The sequence below is a fragment of the Schistosoma mansoni genome, chromosome 2, assembly GCF_000237925.1.
Source record: "Schistosoma mansoni strain Puerto Rico chromosome 2, complete genome".
In the NCBI taxonomy this organism is placed as follows: domain Eukaryota; kingdom Metazoa; phylum Platyhelminthes; class Trematoda; order Strigeidida; family Schistosomatidae; genus Schistosoma; species Schistosoma mansoni.
The window spans coordinates 29289652-29305643 of NC_031496.1; the positions used below are offsets into that span (position 1 = coordinate 29289652).

The window sequence follows — 15992 nt, forward strand, 5'->3', positions numbered from 1 at the left end:
ACTACTACAGACTGTAGACGTTAGTTCAAACCTTTTGTTGCCTTGCTGCACTTCTAGGAATTAAGACTCTAGACGATTGCCTAACACTTAAATAAACAGTTTCGTGGAAAGAGATTACCGATAGTGGAAAACCCCCCGTTCAGTGGCGAATGTATCACGATGAACTGACGTTTTTTCGCCCGCGTTACTTGTAATTTGCACTGAGGGGTGGGCTGATGTTGTACGCGTTTCAGATGAACCCCGTAAGGACATGACGATTCGACTTCCATGGGAATTCACGAACTCTTCATCATTTACAATGAATTTGATTATAAACTATCACACAAGTAGGTTTATAAATGATATATGTAAAACATTTTTTCACACGACCACAATCATCTGACGTATTCACCCAACACGCATTACGAATGAGTGCACGTGCCTCTTAATGTTAGGATTCATCCCGTCGACCCATGATGTTGCAGAAGGAGGGCTCTGTAAAATTCATCTCGGACCTCTGCACAACACCATTTACAAATACAGGACCAAAGATAATGACAGTACACTTCCTTACTCACGCTTGTTACTCCTCGTGGAGGAGCACAGGCCACTCATCAACATTCTTCACCCAACTCTGTCCTGAACAATTCTTTCCGTTTGCTCTTGGTTGCTATTCATCCTTTTGGTGTAAGCTTTTAGACTTCGACGCAGTGTGTTCTCTGGTCTACTTCTTTTCCATTTCCCTTCAACATTCCAAGTAAGCATTTGATTCGAGATGCAGACTGATGATTTGCGAAATGTATGTCCTGTCCATTTTCATCGTCGTTTCCTAATTTCCTTTTTAGATGGAAGCTGATTTATTATATTGTAAAACCAGTGGAATGTCACTGATCCCTAGCCAACTCACTCGGCAATTGGGTCATTGAATTTAGAGTAGATCATCGATCCCCGTCAAAAATAACCAACGCACATCATTTGATCATATGCCATGGACTGGCCCATGTGGTGGTGGTCGCACTAACTTCTCTGTACTCATTCTTACTAATACATTTCCGTAATAACGTCCTTTGCGTTATATGGTCTTCAAAGCAGGCATAGTACTTTGCTTTGTCGAATGAGTAATCCACGTTAGGTGCTGACCGCGAGGCGTGACTTCGAATTTAACTGGTTCGTCACACTATTACCATATAGCCAAAATAGGTTCCCTATCATTCGACGGAGACCGTCAACCTTGATGATCTATAATCTCCCGAAGTAGGTTGTTGCTGATGGTATCCAGTCAACGGACATTGAATATCTTGCGTAGACAAGTGTTTATGAATACCTGTACTCTTTTGGTGGTGGTTGTGGTAGTTCTCCAAGTTTCAGTTCTGTACGATATAACTATCTGTCTTGGCGTTCGTACTGAACATGTTGACTGATGTTGACTGACAGTTGCTTCGCGTTCCATATGTTTTTCAACTGTGGGGATGCTACCGTTACTTTGCCAATCCTTTCATTTACGTCTGCATCAGATCATCCTTGTTTATCGACGATGTTGCCCAGGTTAATAAATTTTTCCATCTCTCCCAGAGTTTGTTCATCAAGTGTGATTGGGTTGGTGTTCTCCGTGTTGTATTTCAGGATCTTGCTTTTACCTCTGTGTGTGTTGAGACCTAGTGATGCATATGCTACTGCTACATTAGTTATCTTCAGCTGTATTTATTCATGTGTATGGGTGGTGATATGAAGCTGTATCAGATCCTCTCCGGGTTCTCACGTCTTCCATTGATCTTCGGAATTTTTTGTTGATGCAGATGTGATCTATCTGGTTCTCTGTGGTTCGGTCCGGTGAGATCCATGTAGCTTTGTGTATGCGTTTGTGGGGGATTGTTGTAATGCCTATACTCATTTTGTTGGATGCACATAGATTTGCTAATCTCTCACCATTTTAGTTTCTCTCTCCCACTCCATGTCGTCCCATTATATCTTCATATCCTGTGTTGTCCACTCCGAACTTAGCACTTAGATCTCCCATCAGGATGGTGAGGTACTTTCTTGAGCACTTAGCTATGATCGATTGAAGCCTCGAGTAGAACTGATCTTTAATGCCGTCGTTGCTATCATTGGTGGGTACATAACACTGGATAACGTTCATTGTGATCCCTTGCTTCTTTGTTCTGAATGATGCTTTGATTATCCTGGGTCCATGAGATTCCCATCCCACAAGTGCATTTCGTGCTTCTTTGGACAGCATTAGAGCAACTCCCTGAGTGTGTGGAGCATTTTCCCCTTCGTGACCGGAGTACAACAGCATCTCTCCTGTACCTAGCCTTTATTATCCAGTTTGTGTCCAATGGGTTTCGCTGATTCCGAGTACTGCCAAGTTGTATCTCCTCATTTCCATTGCTATTTAACTGGTCTTTCCTGTCTCCCACATTATCCGGACGTTCCACGTACCTATAATGAGTGTTGCTCTGGTTGTTAGAAGGTGCATCGGTCTCGTGACTTCCGAAAAACTTCGGCTTTCATCATGGGACGTCATAATTTTTCCTTCAACTCCCAGGGCAGACACACCTATAAAAGGTGTTGCTCTGGTTGGTAGAATGAGCTAGCTATCTAGCTAGGAGCACCGTATTAAACTTAACAAATGAACTGGAACATTAGTTAAATTCCCTCCTCTCCACGGCTATACTTCTGTTCCTTTAGTTGACCTACCAGCGCAGATGCAATTGGTAATCAGAAATACGAACAGCATACGGGCATAACCACTAACTAAAAGTGGTATCTTGCATTGTTAGTCGTGAAATATGACGATAATATTTGATCGAATGCTACCACCTAGCAGTGTTGTCAAGGTTGACGAGGTCAACCATATGCTTGACTACTTACAAAGTATTATACCGTGAGTATTTGTTCGACAGTATGTGGCGATTAATAAGTCCTCAAAATTAATAACTCCGTAGGTCTTCAACGTTTGATGCTAATCGCATTAGCTTTAACGGACTCACCTAGCTGAAGACGCTCGACCACTCATACACACCAGTGGAGATACCACAGGTATTGTAGTTCGGCAACACTTTACCAGTAACACCTACAAATGAATCGCTCCCACCCAGTGAAGTCAAAAGTCAGAAGCTAGGAGGTTGGAAGATATAATTGATAGATTATCAATATATCGAGGAGTGACTGATCTAATCTGGATAATGATCACAGGAGACGTTGAGCACGCCGTTCCAAATCGTGATCTGATGCGGATGATTGCCTGAGAACCTTCAGCTAGTTGAGTCTATTAAAACTAATGTGGTTAGCATCCAACGTTGAACGCTTATAGAGCTAATGATTTTGGGGATTTATTTACAACTACACCAAACCACGAGTGGGTACGCCGTGCTTCACAACTCATACGACCTCCCGCCAGCTTAGATTAGTCTTTTCTCTATAGATCGATGGCCTATCAAATATATCTTTCAACCTCTTCGATTCTGACTTCACTAAGTTGGCACATCATAGATGTTTCTGGTCAGGGTATTATCAAACTACGAATACTTGTGGTATCTTTGAATGTAATTGTGTTTTTTATCTAAAGGTGGTGATAACGTCAGTTAATGCAAGCGCTGCAGTTGAACCCACATCTTCCACGAGACTTTAAAATAATACATTTCATTACAAAAACAACATCTCAGCTATTATTCATCAAGAAATCGTCCCTCCGATAATGTTATCATTCCACCATTTAGTCGTGGTTTGTCAAGAAAATGGTTTTAAAAGATACTTTGTTTGTGAAAAGTAAAGTTATATTCAGTAACTTAACGTAACTGCTTATTCCCTACGGTTTTTTACAGGTACCACGATAACACCTAAAATTCACGGAAACATCAAGAGTGGACTAGCAACACGTGCCTTATTCGTTATTACATTCATGCGATGTTTTCGCTGGTTTTCCCATTAGAGACATTTAGAGATTGTAATTATTGAATACCTACCCACCACCTAATCTGAATTTTTTTGGTCTCAACATGTAGCTACTATTGAACTTTGTGGTATACTAAGCGCGGTGTCAGTTAAGAGTGTAACATTTGCAACAAGGTGAGGTAGAGACGGCTCTTAATTTGGAATTATTGACTGATTGTGTGGGTCGATACCATTATTTTTGGCAGTCGCAGTTAGTTAGAAGTTAATTGAACTGAAAATTAGTACGCATCTCATCTGGGAATTTCCTCCAACGGCAATCCCAGCAAACTGATCGAGTTGTTCATTACCCTATCATGATTTGAGTTGTGTTTGGTTATCAATAGGTTTGAATAATCGTTTAAATCTACAGATTATCAGTGTTTTAACAAAATGACATAGAATACATTTTTGGCCAACTGAGGCAAAATGGTTTGGGTCATTTGCCAATGCACTGGTATGTAAGTAAACATTCAGCACAATTTGATTCACACTGAATAGATCAATATTAACACATTCAATGTGAATTTAACTTTACAGAATACATTATCTCAGTATAGCATTTAAGCTGGATGAAACAGTTGTATGACTGTCTCAGGTTTTCATTGCAGATATATGTTTGTTTAGAATTGTTGCATCACAAGCTTGAATTTAAGCTGGTCAAAACAGGCCTAGACACACCAACTATAAGCAAACATTGGTCAAGTCAAGTTGACGGAACAAATCGCTATAAATGAGAGAGCTGTCATCAAAATAGGCTATTTGTGACACTACTGGATAACTCTCGCTTCATCGGTCTTTAACCGTCTCCGGACAAAATCTAAGTATTTTCCATTTAATAGACTGTAAATCACACCCTTTTTGACTTGTTTATGTTATGTGACTGTATGATTTACTAAGTTTTTTAGTTTCTGTGACCTGTTGATTGAGTTTCAAGTACTCTGACTAATTAGGCATAACTGCATGATCAAAATGAAAAACTTAATAATTAGCTTGTCCCCACCATTTTATCATCTGTGTTACGGAAATTCTATCTGAATATCCTGAAACATGAATGGTGGGTGACGTTTATATTCATACTTTGTATACATCGAGGTAACAAACTCAAGTTAACAAAAAGTTTCTATTTGGTAAAATTCAGTGAAAATTAGTTCATATTTCTGGGGTGTAAACTTAACTTGATTTTAAATGGATACATTCGGTCTAACTTTGTTATAAGCTGGTCTCGTGTTTGAATTCCGTTTTAAACAGATTAAACACAAAGGCCTTCGATGATTCGAAGATTATTGGTACGCAGGTTTTGATTATTGCTATCGTTATAGACCTACTTTAGATCCCTAAAAACGGAATCCCTTCAATATCACAAATTCTCCACAACCCCCAAGCTTTTGGACCTAAGTGAGTTTTTCGATGATAAGAAAAACTGGGGAGAACCAACTGTGTACAGTGGAAGACCATGGCGCAAAGAAGAGCTTCGACTGAAGAGTAATGTAGATCTACATAAACTGTGGTATGTGCTTCTGAAGGAGCGTAACATGCTGATGACTATGGAAGAAGAGCACTTCCGTTGTTTGGAGCGAATGCCTAATCCTGAGCGCTTTGAGAAGGTAGGTCAGTGTGTATACATATTAGGTAAAGTTATCTCACTTACTTTCGAACTTTATCTCCTTAATTATTTTGAAGTTATAAAGTTAGATTTACTAAAATGATACTGGTTACTTGTAAATTACTGGCTGTGGCTTAAGAGTCACGACATTCAACTTCCAACTATTAGGTCGCATGTTCGAGTCACTTCATTTACTTCGGTTTGAGCAGGTGGGTAGTATACCAGTTGTTACTTGAAGCTGAAAACACGAATATGTACTTGGCAAGTGAAATCAGATTACCCCTAAATAGTAATATATTCGTGTGTTAGGACGAAGTGTGATGTTTCATTACGCTTATAAACACTGAGGAGACTGAATTTAACAAAAACAAACAAAGTAGATACTGGCCAAGTGGTGTTGCCTTTTCGTGTCATTGCAATATTCTACGTTTTGTACTGGAAATTCCTTAGTGTAACCAAACATTTGATATTAAATAAAGCGACTATTAATAATCCGCACACAAAAACACTTGGAAAGTTTACTTTTGTTATAGAAGCGAAATGTTAGTCGTATTTGCTCATTACCTGCTGGTCAGGCACTATCACTAATGAGTTTTACTGACATCTGTTGGCCTTACTCATAAAGACCAAGCTAACCGATACAGTTATGCTAGTGAAGAAGCTGGAGGTTTATGGGTGCAAACTATTTGGTAGGGGTTTGAGGTATAACAGTGATCAGGGCTTGGAGACTGTCTAGACGTTTCAGGATCGACCACAGTGGGGCAGATGTATTAATCCTTAGTCCTTCCCTATGTCTTAAGCCTGAGTATTATCTTGTACTCTTGATCCATCGAATTAATCTCTTTCCGAACGATATTCACCAATGTTTTATCTTTTCCATCATCACTGATACCGCTATTATTTCAGATTTTGGTGTTCCTCCTGGTAATTTCAGCTATCCACACTGATTTGGTGTGGTACATCTGGCTGGTTTACCTTTTTCACAGGTCCCATGTTGTTCATAACTAACTACGATAACTAATTGAATTCCGAACTCACTCCGAACTTTGTCTTGACGTGGCGGTTGGTGACATCGGTCCAGAGATATACAAGCAAATGGTATCATTATCGATCACAACTAAAGAAGTTTAGCAGAATAATACCACTTGGACTCTAGCCATAAGTTGTTACGCGTTTGCCCGTACATTTGTCTAAATATAAACAAGAAACGTACATTAGGAAGGTGTGTGTTTGGTTTAATAACAAGGCTGTTTTTAAAGAGGGAATCGGCTAGACGGTTCACAAAACATGCAGACGATCACAGTAAGGATGTAGTTTGATGCGGAAGCAACAGTAAATCATTTAGATATAAACAGTGTGGGTTTTGGCACAAACTTGGATTGGCTCATGCTGATGTTCAAACAACACGTAGAGGAAGTTGACAAAGTGAATATCATAGGAGTCAGAGTAGTATTAATGACACAAAAAACTGAATAGAATACAGTTCACAATGAATTAATGGAATTAAAGAATAGGACGTATGACCTATGTCAATTTAGATCTCTGCAGTTGCTGCACAGACCAACTGGGAAGTCCGCACTTCTGAACATAAATCAATCTATTAGTCAATCTCTTTAAAGGGCTGGTGTCAACTGTAGCATTCTTCTTAACTACTTCGATGGTGTCTGAGAATACGCCACCCATGTAGCAGGCATCTTAGGCAATAGAAGTCCGCAGCACCATTAATTGGTCCATAATCTTTTAACTAAAACTGTGAATAATCTTGCAATGAATCCCTTAATGGCCTTCATACAGATGTACTGTCTCAAAGACGCCTGTAGTCAAACACCACCAACCCACACTGTAGCTGTTACTTTGACAAGGAGGTCAAACTTATCAACTGTGACGCCGAACCATGTTACATAGGATTCTTTCCCTTTAAATATTTAATTAAAGTAAGGACATTAGTAACAGAACAATCTGGATCTATTTTGAAGACTAGTAGATATTTCACGTTTACAAAAAGGATTGATCGAGATTGGAGATGGTAGGGTTAGGTTAGGAAAAGAAGATGGATGTAAAAGGATTTGAAGGATCGTTTGTGAGGTTCATTATATATAGACTAAGTTTGTGAGTAATAATTAGTTCTGTATGGATTAACGCGCATCATTTTTAAGTTTATTTAGTACAAGTACGTTAACCTATGTTATCTGTTTGGGACGAGCTTACTTCACAATTTAAAAGTTAGATTACACCTGTTTTTAAAATAGGTTGAGGAGAGTATGGAGAATCTTTTAATGGTCGTAGAAGAACGTAACCGTGCAGAAGATGAATTAGAAATGGGTGAATGGGTTGGTCCAAAGGTCGTGGAGTCAGTAGACCCGTTGGGTCGAGCAGTTCAGACACTAACCAGTGAACATCTTTCTCCTAAAGTTATACCAAGTCATGCACAATCAGATGAGCGAATGTGGAGTGAAAAGACGGTGAAATTGTTGCGGTTGGAGCGCGAGAAGCGAATTATCAAAAGGCGCGAAAGTCAACGTAGGCAACGTTATTTCGACAGGCTTAAACAATGGAACAAAAGTGATTATCTCGACGAAGATTCGATTTAAAGACTATTAGAATAAACTTGTATAGACCTTAGTGTATATAATGTAAATAAATACTTAAATATCTACGTGTGTTGGTTCAGCCAATTATAAGAAAATATTCTATGGCTTATACAGTTCCGAACATTTTTAAAAAAATTCAAATCAAAAGACTTATTTCTTAACAGAAAGTGTTTGTAAGGTTACAACATAAACTAGTGATTCATTTTTAAATCAAATGAGATTTGTGCGGCGCGTATATATCTGGTGCCCCCATTTTTAAAACCTGATTACGAGTTTAAATGACTCGAGAAACCGACATGTGGCGGCGATAAATGTTAGACTTTGTAGTTCACGCCATGGACTGATTGTAGCTAAATAGTTCTATTGGTTTAGTTTATCCAGCCTGTAACGTAAACTACGAAATCCAACAATCTCCAGGAAGTCCCCTATACTGAAAGTACTGATCTTCTTGGGGTCAATTGTGTAAACTAATAATAAAAGCCTAGATGAACACTAGGTAAAATGCCACAATAAGCCAGTTTCGAACAGATCTCAGGTCATTTATCTGGCGTACATTTTTAGTACGCATTGCAGAATTTGATCACCATGGTCAGGTGTCACTTTCAGATCCAGAAGACGGCCTGAGTTAGTAAACTTACTGGTTTTAAAATGATACAAAGGGTAGGAACTTGATTATTTCATCCTCCACCAGAGGTGAAACTTTACAAGTCCGATTTAGAAATCGGGTGACCATCAATCTTGAAGACTTTAAGACATCCATTTGATTCGGTCTGTCTATAGTCACTACATGTACATTTATAGTCTCATAAGATGGAGCCGGCCACTATAGATGTGCATCTACACAGGGTCAGAGATAAGTTCAGATTTGGAAGTGAACACTATTATCTGTTCATTTACTCGGGATCCAATGGTCTTTTATATAATTCGTAATATGCCATGACTATCCTAGATGTACGTCTAGAAAGCTCACCTTTCATCAGAACGTACACCTGGAGCGATCTACTAAACGTATTGTCACCCAGTTTCCTAACCGTGAGATTGATTCCCAATTTTCCCAGCTAATATTATTTCATAATAAAAATCAGAGTCAAACAATGGTTTCCAGAATGGGGATTTGTGGAGATTGTTGTGATTCTAATGGTTGAATTCATGAACCAATCTAGGCTAGACCACTGTTGAAAACCTGGAGACGATGGACGACTGTTTCGTTCTAGTATGTGACTCCGATCGTGGGACTCGGACCCAGGGCCTTTGGTCTCGCGCGCAAACACCTAACTCCTAGACTACTGAGCTGGCATCCACCGATGTTTATGTCTAGCTTCAATTGACTCATGACCTTGCGCAACCCCTCATCCATTGTCCGAAGAGGTACGGTTGTGCGAAACCATGGATAGATTGAAGTTAGACAACACCGGTGGATGGCAGCTCTGTAATCTAGAAGTTAGGTGTTCCTACTGTGACTAACACACTAGTCTGGGTGAAACATTTTTAAATCAATATTTGTTTGACTGTGATTCTCACTATAGAATAATATTCGCTGGAAAAATCGGGAACCAATTTTATGGTAGCAACAGAATGATTAGAATCTAGAAAGCTTTGGCTTTATATTGAGTGACGTAAATTATTAGTATCTTTCGATACAGCATACCTAAGAATGGGACTGTTAGATGTTCCTTGTAAACGCCACGGTATCTTTATATTACAAATAGAATTCCGAAATGCAACTTACAAAGGAGAAAACTAATCTACAAGTTTTCGTTACATTGCTTTCTGGGCTTTTAATATATTTTCACTGGTTTGTATTTAGTGATAATTACTCAGTACATGGATTATAATCGATTTGTAGACGATCAACTAAAAAAGGACTCTTAATCCTACTGGGTTCACCATTAACAAAACTTCTATTACGAAACTGGGCTTCTTACTGTAGTTAGCGGAGTAGGGAAGAATAGGACAGCAGAAGTATCATTTCAGTGTAGTGATAGTGAAGTTGCTAGTTATTCCTTGTGAACGCCTCATGTCTTTAAATTTAAACAACCGACAATAATCACCAGTCAAAATATTTCTATTGAACTAGTGAAATAGATAGTGTTGATTATGTGTAGTCAGCCTCACTGGAATGGTTAGTAGCAACTTCATTTAATGCGGCATTTTGACGACTTGCCTAATAATGTGACCTAGTCAACCTACCTAAAACCATTGTCTGTGTCCCAAATTTCCAGAAGGATAAAAAAGTGAATAGCTCCAGTTTAAATTGAAATAGCTTGCACTGAGACGTAGGTTCTGAAGTTGAATTCGTATTGTTACGTGAGACGCCAGATGAAGAAAACATAATTTCTGATAGAATATATTAACCATTGATCTTTGAGGAGAATATGACCAACGATAAAAGCAATAATTTCAACATTCAAAAGACATTGGTGTTATACATATGTACATATATTTATTAAGCCAAACACATTTAACATTGATTAAGAACGTAGCTGTCTTTCCAATTCTAGTGTCTTTACTAAGGCGTGATTCAATTTCTTGCCAACAATTGATGCTAACTAAAAAAGCGTGTTAGTCAAGAATGTTGTTACCTGTGACATTTCAACAATTGATTCTAATTGACAACTACAACACCCATCTTGTTCTAATGAACCAATTGAACCATCTGGATAGATAACAAGAGATAACCTAAAAATACTCGTTAAGGACAATTTTTTGTAAATCTGACCTGGATAATGAACAGGCTTCTTCCTCCTTGCTTGCATCTATGAGATATGCTTTCCCAATCTAGGAGATCAAGTGAAAGTACATTGCATTATGATTTTTGAAGTAACGATTAAAACAAATTGTTTTCAATTCTAAAGACAATAGTAGGCCATTTATCTAATTAGTATCATTTACATTCAAGAAAAAGGCGCAACCAATAGTCTGGTACACGAATCCGTAGGTAACTGGACAAGAGAAATCGGCTAACGGATGGGTCGATGTGATTTTGATAAATAACATTACTGAATAACTTACTTACGCCTGTTACCCCTTGTGGAGGAGCATAGGCCACTTACCAACATTCTCCACCCAAATCTGCCCTAGTCACTATTCATCCTTTTGATGTAAGCTTTTAGATTTCGACGCAGTGTGTTCTTTGGTCTTCCTCTTTTTCGTTTCCCTTCAGCATTTTAAGTAAGCACTTACTTCGTGGTGTAACTTGATGATTTCCGAAATGTATGTCGTGCCTACTTCCATCTAATTTCCGCTTCAGATGGAAGCTGGTTTATTCTCTCCCACAATAAGATGTTGCTGATGGTACTCGGTCAACGGATATTGAGTATCTTGTGTAGACAATTCTTTATAGATGCTTTTACTTTTTTGATGGTGGTGATAGTAGAACATAACTAACTTTCCCGACTTAAATTAAACGTTTATATAATATGACTAGACCTGGCATAAACAAGTGTCTTTAAATGCGTAAAACAATGTTGAAGCCCTTGGAGAGGAGATGGAATAAGCAGTAAGTGGAAGGATGCACATTTACACCTTCATTTTCGGATTTACTTTCACAAGTATACATTGTTTAGTGAATAAGAGGTCTGCCTATAATATGACAGTTTGCATGATAATGAAAGCACCAAGTACATCAACTCTATGACGGATATAACATTATTTATAACCAGTAGTTTAATGATTGAACATTCTAAAACTGATTTACAAGTGTACCTACCTTATGTACTGTGATAAATAACGGCAACATATCTCCATGAAACTGTTGAACTCCTGCTTCTAGTGACTCTGAATTGTTTTGAAAAACAGACAATAATAAAGAATTTAACTGTCTAAAAAGATTTCTTATAATTTTAAAGCAGTAGCGACATACGTAGCGTTTAGTAGAGCAGCTTTGACTACCAAGGAGGAAGCATCAAGTAAGTTTCCAGCACCCTCTAAAATCTGGGAAAAATAACTAAGTATGATAAAAACTGACAAGCAGATCAATATAGATGACCCAGCACTGTCGACCACGTTGGATACACAGAGGGCTTAGATCTATAAACTTCAATTGATAGGCTGATTGCAATGTTGTCTTCAAACGTTCCTCCAGTTCGGATGCTGCCTTTTCGTTACAGCGGTGAGTTGCCGTAGGGTAACTGAGAAAGATTTTGTACAAATCGTCAGTTTTGTAAAAAAATGTACGTAATGATACAGATGAGATATATGGGATATTGAAAGCATATGTTGACACAAAACATTAAATATACGTTACAAAGTTATATATTATTTGAAGATGAATACCTTTCACTCACCACTCAACATTTATTTCAATACGACCTTCACTAGTGTTAGTTAAAGAAGGTTTGCCAACCTCCATTTTAACACAGCAAACGATGAAAGTTTCACCCTATAAACGATGAGATTCAACATGGATATGATGTAATTACAATACGAATACTAGCTGAACCAGTTGCATGACTCAAAATATTAGTTTCGATTTCTAAAGGTCGATATTCACTTGGCCCACGACCATCCATTCTACATCCCACCTAAGTTTAGTTGTGGTTAGCAAATGGGTTTACTTCAACTCCTTGTACTAAGTAGAACCGTTCAAGATCACTCAATAGGACTGTATCCATAGTGATTCGATATCAAACCAGGCAATTTATTTCGGCATACCTGTATATGAAAATAAAATTCAAACACGTAATAGTAAAATAAAATACTACATGACTTATTTATAATATTTGCATCCGTATTTCTAGGATATTCGACTTGTCAATATCAAAGTTTCGGCTGATCCTAAATTTTTCAAGTGCAAGTCGCTCTGAAAATGAAGTATGGAACACCGGAGGTGTTTTTAATGATCCCTTAAGGTATCAAGGAACACTTAAGTCCTTCCCCAACTTCATTAGGCACTTCGAAGTTGTAATTTGAATATACACAGACCATTATTACAAGTACTGTATGAGTGTCTGGACCAATAGAAGTCTCCTTCAGAATAATACAAATAAATAGTAAACCTTGAAGTTAATTTGATCAACTAACCATTACAAACGCATCAACAGGGATGACAAGTGCATTCAAAATGCACAGTGAATCCCGAAACCTACTTTTTGGACTTAAGCTTGGAGGAATAAAGAAGATTTGATAGAAAAACACCCACGACAAAGAGCAGTTATGCGAAACTCACATGGGCAGTAACGCTTAAGTTTGAAAGCACGTGTGCTATAATGTTGCCCTTTTTCAAACCTCTGAAAAATTGCCTATTGAATTCTTCAATTTTGTGGTAGGAGAGCGTTCTTCTTAATGCGAAGACATACTTTATTTTGTATTCTTTCTGGTACCGAAGAATAAAAAACGACAATTTTATTGATAGTAACTGTATTCAGTTTCATATGTTGAGGACGATATGTATTTTTAGGCATATGTTATATAAGTTTGCTTTACTCTTCCCTTGTTGCGAAACAAACATAACTATCTGCACAAATACGTGAGTAAAATAAGTAGTGAAATCATATCGTGGTTACGCACTGCTGAGGAACCCATACCAGGATGAAACGGCTGTCCATTGCCCCCAGTTTTTCAATGTTGGTCTATCATTGTTCGTCTAATGGTCTGAATAAAATGAAACATTTTTTGGTAAATTCGAATCCGTCGTATTGCAAATTGATGCTGTGTTCAAGAATATAAGTCACAACCTTTTCGCCATACAGTAATTGTGAGATATAGGGTTATATAGGTCTTTATTATTTTCCGTAGGAGTTTTAATATTGATAGAGTTGATTGAAACAAAAAAATGACGTTAGAGAGTACTAAGAATTCATTATTATTCCTACCATCTCCTTACAACCTATTGGTTTTTTCATTAGTCTTCACTGGTCAGAACTTTTCTAATATTATGATATAAAATATGTAAGCTTATTTCACAGAATAATACCGTTATTTTTAGGTTGTCTGAGGCTTAAGATAGACGATGAGACCAATGCCCAGTAGTAGGAATCGGATATCAGTTGACCTATATTAGTAAATTTGTAGTACTGTGAAGATTCAATCTCATTTTGAATGTATCAAAACATGATGCTGATATTACGTCTTCTGGCAGAGAATTCCATTAGTTCACCATTCGGTGCGAGAGACGGAGCTTCAGATGTGAACGATTTGATTTTGGTTTCTGAACTTTTTTGAGATGTCTTTTCAGATGATCAGTCCTGGACGGAAAGAAAGGAAAAGACAAATTATCACCAAGATCACCGTCCAGTATATTGTAAGCCAGCATTATGTCACACCGAAAACTGAGATAGGGATACAGGAATATGTTGAAGCGTCTCAGTGTGCATTCATAAAATAGAGTAGAGAGACCTGTACCATTTTGGTTCCTCGCCGTTCAACTTGTTTTAGCATACCTGCTTCATACTTGAGACAAGGACTTTGTGCCTGAATTCCATATTCCAAATGTGGTCTGAAAAAAGCCGGCCACAAAGAGGCTTGGACTTGCAATATTATGATCGAATTAGGAACAATAACGGGACTGTAGCACACGTATAGAATACAACCCTTTTAGAAATTAGCGCACAGCAACAGCGTTATGCACTATTCGATCACTCTTGGCAGATCATGAGACCCGAAAGTCACGAGAAAACCATCGGAGCACACGACGAGCTAGATATTGCCTAGATATAATGAATCTGTGTATTTTTCTTATGCTATTCGGTCTTAGTATAGTCAAGTTTTGTATTTACGCTTGAATCCGCAGATCACTAACGTAGGTGATATGTGGCTATTCGTGAGGGCCTGCTAGAATTGGACGGGGGAAAATCTTCCGTTTTGGCTTGTGCTGACGTCATACTTCACTGTCAATGAGTAACCTGGATTATGCTATAATGGTAACCAGATGCCTGGCCAGGGTAGTTGCTCTCAATAGGGAACAGCGAATAGTGGTATTGACCGTTAACATAAGTAAAGGGTGGAACCACTACCGCATGACTCAACCGATTGCATAGAGTAGAATGATGCGCGTTGGTTGTCTTTAACTTGATGCGGATTGGTGAAGTGATTGATAGCCAGTGATCTGCCTACCGGATGACTTAACTACAGCCCAGTGACATTTCACTGGCATTGCACATCCAAAGAATACAGTGTATCATTGCATCGTTCTGTTGGCAGATGCATTGGGCGTAAGATGTAAATGAAGTAAAAGGTATGTGATCAGTAGTTTCCAAGCTTTGAAATGTTTATTGACAATCATATTCATAGTGAGATCAAAAGGTTCTCCGTGTGTACTACTTGCACTCCTCAGAATTCTCTACAATATGGGAAGTGTTTTTTCGAAAGCCTAGGAAAAACTATGCAAAAGGGTGGAGGATGTGTAGTGATGTACGAAAATTCACGAATTGTAAAATTATAATTTCAAATGGTTCAAATGGTTGAGGACGGAATAGAAGAAGCTTTCGCTTAACGGGCTTCCGTGTCTGGTAGCAGTGGATCACCAATACCTCCAGGTAAGAACCTAGGTATATGAACGATAATAGAGCAAAAAAAGAATTTGGTAAATCGTAATAATATGTTATCCTTAGTCCTTAAGAATAAGTCAAGTTTCCTCTTAAAGGACTCCTGGGAGGTCGCTTGGACTAGCTCAGTCGACAGCGAATTCCAGCACTTGACAACTCTCACGGAGTAGAAGTTGTGTCTGCAGTCTGTTCTGCTATGTAGGGTCTCCAATTTCTGGGTGTTACCTCTGAGGTTAGTGTTATGGCTAAGCTTAAGAAGATGCTTGACGATCCTTAAATATTTTGTGGTACATTATATTACTACTCGTAAGTAGTAACATTTGTATGATATAAATTACTTGCATTTTTCGTTTCTCAGCAGCGTATGTAATTGTGTATAACATTTTGCGATTTCTTGAGTTA

At 38.2% G+C, this 15992-nt stretch overlaps 2 protein-coding genes across 2 annotated transcripts; one reads left to right on the plus strand and one right to left on the minus strand.

Moving 5' to 3' along the window:
• The first annotated feature begins 4009 nt into the window (after positions 1–4009).
• Positions 4010–8170, plus strand: Smp_102280 (hypothetical protein). The gene is made up of 4 exons (XM_018796318.1): positions 4010–4047; positions 5161–5198; positions 5232–5516; positions 7765–8170. Exons 2-4 carry the CDS (start codon positions 5181–5183, stop codon positions 8104–8106), a joined length of 645 nt encoding a protein of 214 aa, XP_018650543.1. The 5' UTR covers positions 4010–4047; positions 5161–5180; the 3' UTR covers positions 8107–8170.
• Positions 8171–10531: 2361 nt separating this feature from the next.
• Positions 10532–12740, minus strand: Smp_179010 (putative exosome complex exonuclease rrp42 (ribosomal rna processing protein 42)). Its single transcript, XM_018796319.1, has 8 exons — positions 12528–12740; positions 12393–12487; positions 12074–12236; positions 11969–12039; positions 11816–11927; positions 10826–10884; positions 10689–10785; positions 10532–10655 (listed from the first exon to the last, which is right to left on the minus strand). Exons 1-8 carry the CDS (start codon positions 12615–12617, stop codon positions 10578–10580), a joined length of 765 nt encoding a protein of 254 aa, XP_018650544.1. The 5' UTR covers positions 12618–12740; the 3' UTR covers positions 10532–10577.
• Between the last annotated feature and the right edge of the window lie 3252 nt (positions 12741–15992).

What these genes read in the sequence shown, in the direction of transcription:
- Smp_102280 (XM_018796318.1), top strand. An exon ending in ATCCTGAGCGCTTTGAGAAG is followed by an intron (nt 5,517 to 7,764) that starts GTAGGTCAGTGT and finishes TTTTTAAAATAG; the next exon opens with GTTGAGGAGAGTATGGAGAA.
- Smp_179010 (XM_018796319.1), bottom strand. Translation starts at nt 12,617, where the DNA reads ATGGATGGTCGTGGGCCAAGTGAATATCGACCTTTAGAAATCGAAACT. An exon ending in TATTTATCACAGTACATAAG is followed by an intron (nt 10,885 to 11,815) that starts GTAGGTACACTT and finishes TTGATCTCCTAG; the next exon opens with ATTGGGAAAGCATATCTCAT. An exon ending in GAAGCCTGTTCATTATCCAG is followed by an intron (nt 10,786 to 10,825) that starts GTCAGATTTACA and finishes GAGTATTTTTAG; the next exon opens with GTTATCTCTTGTTATCTATC.